The 6,000-nt window shown below is 40.4% G+C and overlaps 1 protein-coding gene across 4 annotated transcripts in view; it reads left to right on the forward strand.

Annotated features, from left to right (window-relative positions):
• Positions 1-5,362, forward strand: part of TMEM131L (transmembrane 131 like) — an 84,572-nt gene extending 79,210 nt beyond the window's left edge. For all 4 annotated transcript variants that reach the window (XM_069785517.1, XM_069785531.1, XM_069785525.1 and 1 more), the window contains exons 32-35: positions 755-875; positions 2,507-2,595; positions 3,435-3,577; positions 5,038-5,362. In XM_069785517.1, coding sequence (XP_069641618.1) covers positions 755-875; positions 2,507-2,595; positions 3,435-3,577; positions 5,038-5,316 — 632 coding nt within the window. In that variant the 3' untranslated portion in view covers positions 5,317-5,362. The remainder of the gene's footprint in view (positions 1-754; positions 876-2,506; positions 2,596-3,434; positions 3,578-5,037) is intronic.
• Positions 5,363-6,000: the final 638 nt, after the last annotated feature.

The following is a 6,000-nucleotide window of genomic DNA, read 5'->3' on the forward strand; positions in this document are numbered from 1 at the left end:
TGCCCATGGCTGTCCTTTCTGCTGTAGGTTTAACCTGTGTCTGGTAGGATACAAATGCTGATTAAACTTTTTCTGTGGTGGCAATATTCATAATATCTATTGTGTGAAATAATGAAACAGAGCTAACTTTGCAACTGTTGTCTCATGGAGAGTGCTCCTTTGGGTTTTTTCCTTTCTCCAGCTGCCTGTTCTCACAGAGTTGATAGGAACCAAGTATCTGTGGGTAGTCAGGGGACTCAGTCCGTAGAGAGCAGCACAATGAATATCTGCCCTAGGGGCTAAATACAGCCGCAACAAGTTCATGTATTGTTTGGTTGTGAATGGCTCTTGTCTATTAAAAACCCGTCCCTGTTCCTGCTGCATTCATGCGGTTGGACTTCAGAGATGGTTACTGACTGATGGGTGGGGTTGAGGGGGAGGCTGGTGGGGATCCACCTCCCTGCTGTCTGTCCTGCTGTGAGGAAGGGTGCTGCCTTGGCACTGGCAGCTGATGACTTAAGGACTTGCTATAGGAATTTCTTGCCCTGTTTTGTTGAATTTCAGCTTCTTGGTTCAAGTTTTTTTTTATACATACATTTTTAGAAAATAGAAATTTTGAAGTTTGTTTAAAGATGGACATTCATCACAAAAAATGTAATTGGTTAGTAATACTGGATTTTTTATCTAGCATAAGAATAAAGTGTCATTGTGATATTCAGAGTTTGTGGAGCCTCCTTCCTGTTGTTCTGCATTTCATTCCCTTTTCCCTTTTTAGGTCTTTACCCAACAGGAGACTTGTGGCCTGCCCAGCCAGTCTGCCTGACAAACAGTTTAAACTACAACCTTGAGAATAATATACCGTGCATGATCCAAGAAACCCCCTCTGTCCACAACAGGCAAGTTATGTTCTATGTAAATAGTATGGATAACACTTTGTTCAGGTTTCTGTGATGCAGAGGACTGTACTTGAGCTTATCTTATAATATTTGTAAGGCAGGTGATAGTTAAAGTAAAATTCTTGCTGTCACTTCAATATTAGTTCTAGTTGTTTGTGCTCTTCCATTAGTACACCATGATTAATTTTGCTAAGACAAATTCACTGGTGTTCCTGCTTATATATAGATATTCCAGAACTTCTTTCAAAATTAATTAAATACTTTTTGGAGAGCTTTTAATTTCTTCCACTTCTTTTGCATAAGGCCTGACTTCTAGGTTCGTTGCCCTCTTGCTAAATACATAGCTTCTATATATCATGGGGTGTGTTCTGCAGTGTGTACTCGTGTTAAATGGCACGGACAGACATTGTTAAATAAAGGCAAATAGTCCAGTTTGAAGGTGGTGTAAGGATACAAGTTGGTCTCATTGTTTGAGGCTCTCTGTTGGGTTGACCTTCCTGTAGTAATGAACTTGAGTAATTCTTGTACTGTAGACTCTCCACACCGCAAATTTTACTAATGAAAGATGCACCTCTAACCAGTGAGAAGAAATACTCTGCCACCACACAGCAGTGAAATATGGCCAGTTCTTCAAATCATATCCTGTCATTCAAAATGACAGAGTGGTAACACAGAAATCCCCAAGTGATGGTCTTGTGATCTCAACCAGCCTGCTAACCTCAATTCTAACTGTCATGTCAACAAACTGCAGCCCTAATGATTGGGAGCAATGGCCAGCAGTCTGTCCGACTCTCAAGTCAGATGAAATACCTGGTGATTTGTGGCAGATTCTGTATTATGCTACTTTGCTTTCATATGCCCATCTCAATTTGGGCTTCATATGCAAAACTACATGTAATTATTTATTCATATGTAGTAGTGATAACTTAGAGTAACTTCTCGCCTGAAGAGTAAAACTGAATTAGCACAATGTGAAATCCTTTTGTGTGCCTACCTTGTCCAGACTAGGTCCAAACTTGGACTTCTTCAGGCTCACTGCATAGCGGGGCTTGTTACACTTCTGACATATCTTTAAGAATTACTTTTGAAAAGTCTTCTTGAGATTCTGAAATTATTTTAGTGAAAACAAGTCCCTACAAATTAATGTGTAGTTTAGAAAACATAATTGTTTAACAGGACTTTTAACACATGGTAGGGAAAGTAGAAATCCCCATTTTAATTGCTATTCTCAGGCATCCAAATGCTTGAGAATGCATTACATTTTCTTCTATTTAAAGACACATTATTTCACTTTGTATCTACCATTACCATGGCTGTGGGAAAGAAGTACAATTATTTTCTTTTTACAGAGGAATAAGTTGAGCCCAGTTAGGTGTTGCAGGACTCTGGTAGCTGTCATTACAAGTTCTTTATCCTCCCAGAGGAAAAAAAGCTCAGTGAGAAGATCGCTGTGATTACATAGTGGCACAGAGTAGGTACTGGCGGAACTGGCAAGCGGAATGTGAAAAGCCTCATCGTCAGTTACAGGCATTTTGCATCCAACAGCTTTACATTAAATAAGTATTTCTAAATAATTTTCAGAAGTTCTGCAAATTGTTTCTGACAGCAGATTTTTCTTTTTCTTGGGACAGCTTCATCGACTGGAATGCAGCTTGTGACAGCCAGTTTTCCAACATGTATTGTCCACTAGAGATGAATGAATATGGTGCTTTCCCAGAAGGTAGGATAAAGTAAAGCTTATGAATTATCACTGAGCATGGTTTTTTCTCTCACCTTTTGTAGAACAAAAGGCTGAGCTTGTCTATAAACATCTGGGCGTTCATTGCTTAAGCGGACTTTACGGTTTCCAGCTGACTGGGTGCTTTGTAGTAATAAACAATGTCTGCATGTGACAGATGAGAAGACTGATCTTCGTATGGAGTTGTTAAGCCTGGAAAGCCAGTATACAGGACTGTGTCTGAGAGGGAATAGAGAGAAATGCTTGTGACCACAGTATTACACAAATCTTTTTGCACAATTTTCTTTGTTTCCCCTCTGGCAGACTTCTGCTTTCCAGTGTGTGAAACAGAACGCCTCTTGTGACCAATTACCTTTCCAGGCTAGAGTTTCTTGGCTTGGGAAGCACACTGGCAGCAACCTAGAATTCTTTAGCATTACCTAAGCAATAATTAAAGGTCAGGCTACAGTATCACAGGCAGCACGGTGATCCCTTGGGTGCTTAGAGCTGAGGCATGTTGGCAATGAAGCCTGGGTAGGCTCTGCCATGCACGTTCTGTGGCTAATAAAGACTCTGTTCTCCATTAGAGAGATTGCCAACTCTTTATCCTGTCCTCCTGATAGCAATTTGTTAGTGGGTCCCTAATACAGAGTGGTAGTCTTGTTAACAGAAATTGTTACACTTTGCTGCTGTGCTGCTCTGAAGCTGCCTGAAGTCACTGAAGGTTTAGGTCGGTTCCAGCCTGGCTCACTCCGAGAAGATTCAATGTTCCTCCACAGAAATGTTGGTAGTGTTTATATTGCAAAAACCTTATTTTGTCTTCCTGCTTTTGTAAACCACAGAAAACATGAACTACCCCAGTGGCTTCCCGGGCACTGCAGCGGTACAGAATACAGCCTTCATTGACCAGAACTGTCCCTCCACCTGGAACGCGCCTCCCAACATGCCACCTACCTGGGAGCCCGCCAGTTACGTCAACTCCACAGTGAGTATTGTCACTGCAAGGCGCTGCCTTTGTGTGCCTCTTCAAAGCCTTTCCAGTGAATTCCAGTCTTTCCCCTACCTGTTGCTCACACGTTCTTCATGAATCCTTCAAGTAGCCTGATGTATGTATTTGATGCTGGCATTTGTAGTGTGGCTTTTTCCCAGCTGTTGGTCAAGGTTGTTACTGGACCTTGTCTGTGAAATTTTAAGACAGATCCTTTTGCCTGAAAATTGACTAAAATTAACTTGCATATGGAAAAATATTTTGGACTTATGTAGTCTACTGAGACCTTTTCCTATCAAAATCAGCCTTTCCAGATGAGGGTAAAACAGAAGAAGTGCTGACAGCAAAACCCAAAGAGATTTGGAAACTGTAGACCTGAATGGACAGCTGCTGTCAGTGACTTCGACAGGGTTTTTTTGCTAGGAAATCCAAGTGATTTAAGCTGGATTTGTGCAGATTTCTGAATGCTGACTTTGACCTGTTACACTCCAGACTAGCCATTTTTAGGTCATCCCATAGTGCAATGTAGTGACTTCAGTTCAAGGTGGTCTTTCTGCTCATATTTCAAAATCTTCTGGTTTAGAATTTTTTTTTTTTTTATTTACAGTAGGTTTATTTTGAATAAAACTAACCAAATAAAGCAAGAAATATTTCCGACTGCAAAAGTGAAAATTCTGCTGTGTTAAAAAGTGGCAAAACTGGTAGAAGACTGTTTCCTAAAATAAACATGGCTTTATTTCATATTTTATTCAGGAATGCCAGGAAACACAGAAGGTAGAGATTGGAAAATACATTAGATAATTCAGTTCATTTCCCTGGCGAGCTTTTCCCCACAATACATTTCAGTGTTTCATTCAGTTTTAAAAGTCCCAAGACTTCCATGACCTTCTCTGAGAGACTTCCTCACAGACTAACACATCTTGCCCTCCAGGAGGTTCTTTATAAGCTTTCAAAATTTTCTAACCAAATTCCCTAGCTCCCAATTATAGTCCCTCTTCCATACTGAATATCCCTCTCTGCTCCTGGCATGCATATTCTTTCAGTACTGACACATACTTCAACCTTTTTCTTGTCATTTCTTAGGGGTCCTCTTTTAATTTTAACTCTCAAAACATGCATGGTGCTCTTCACGTGTCTTCCATTTCTCCCTTATTTTTCTTAACAGCCTGACCAGAACTGAATATCGTACTCCTGTTACAGTAATATTGATGCCATGCAGGGAGGAGCTCATATGGCTTCATTTAGTGAAGTGCCTTTGCACACACACACACTAATGCTGCTGTAATATTTTCTGCAACCATATTGCTTTGTAAACTCACGTGCAGTTTTCTCCTTGTGTGTTTCCTAAATTCTCTGCATAAATGCTGCTTCCTCCCATTCAGTACTACGCTTCCACGTTTTCTTTGGCAAATGGTTCATTTTGCAGTTTCCCATGCTGATTTTATCTTGCCCTACAGCCCTACCTCTCAAGCACCCGAAGCTTGTCTCCAATGTCTGGACTTTTTGGTTCCATCTGGGCACCTCAGAGTGATATTTATGAAAGCTGCTGCCCCGTCAGTGCCACGACCCAACACTCAACCCACGTGGAGAACCAGGCAGTTATGTGTAAGCAGGAATACTATCCGAGGTTTAACCCCTTCCGTGCCTACATGAACTTGGACATATGGACTACAGCAGCCAATCGAAATGCAAATTTCCCACTTTCGAGGGACTCGGGTTACTGTGGAAATGTGTGAAAGGCATTTGATTTAAAAATGTGAATAAAGATGCTTGCAATTTTGATTACTAGAGTAAGCTGGTTGTTGAATAGATTACAATGTTGGTGGATATTTTGGCACTTTTATATTGAAAATAAATTTTTTTTTACTGAAGTCTGAGCATTCAGTGCATTTTAAAAAGCAAAGCATATTCAGGATGCTGTTATTGTCAGGTGAAGGCTATAAATTTAAAACTCAAATTTTTTCAAGAATAAGGTTAGTATTAGATTCTTAAAAGCATTCATGAACCTGTACTGCACATGTTTCTTCTGAAGTTTACATTCTGTGGTATAAGCTAGGAGTGGTTTAGCATTTGTAGGTACAAACTTAGACCTGTAAGTAATCACATCTGTACCAAACAGTAACACTGGGGACCTGCCTGGTGATGCAGATCAAAGATTTTCCAAGTGGTGCCACTTCTACTGCTGACAGTTATTTGTGGGTGTAAACTTCTGGCAGTAGAAAAAAGGCTGAATTGTGGCTTGTTTATCTGGCTTCAAAATGCAAGCTGTCACTTGGACGATGTTATGCTTGTGCAGTGTGGGTAAGTGGGCATTTCTTCCAGGAGCTTTTCTTGCGAATGACTCCTGACATTTTGCGTTTATATTTTTAGCCTTCATGTTGCAATAGCATTTTCAGTGCATTTAATTGCCCTTGTTTAAA

Source organism: Haliaeetus albicilla, chromosome 1 (assembly GCF_947461875.1).
Source record: "Haliaeetus albicilla chromosome 1, bHalAlb1.1, whole genome shotgun sequence".
Lineage (NCBI taxonomy): Eukaryota > Metazoa > Chordata > Aves > Accipitriformes > Accipitridae > Haliaeetus > Haliaeetus albicilla.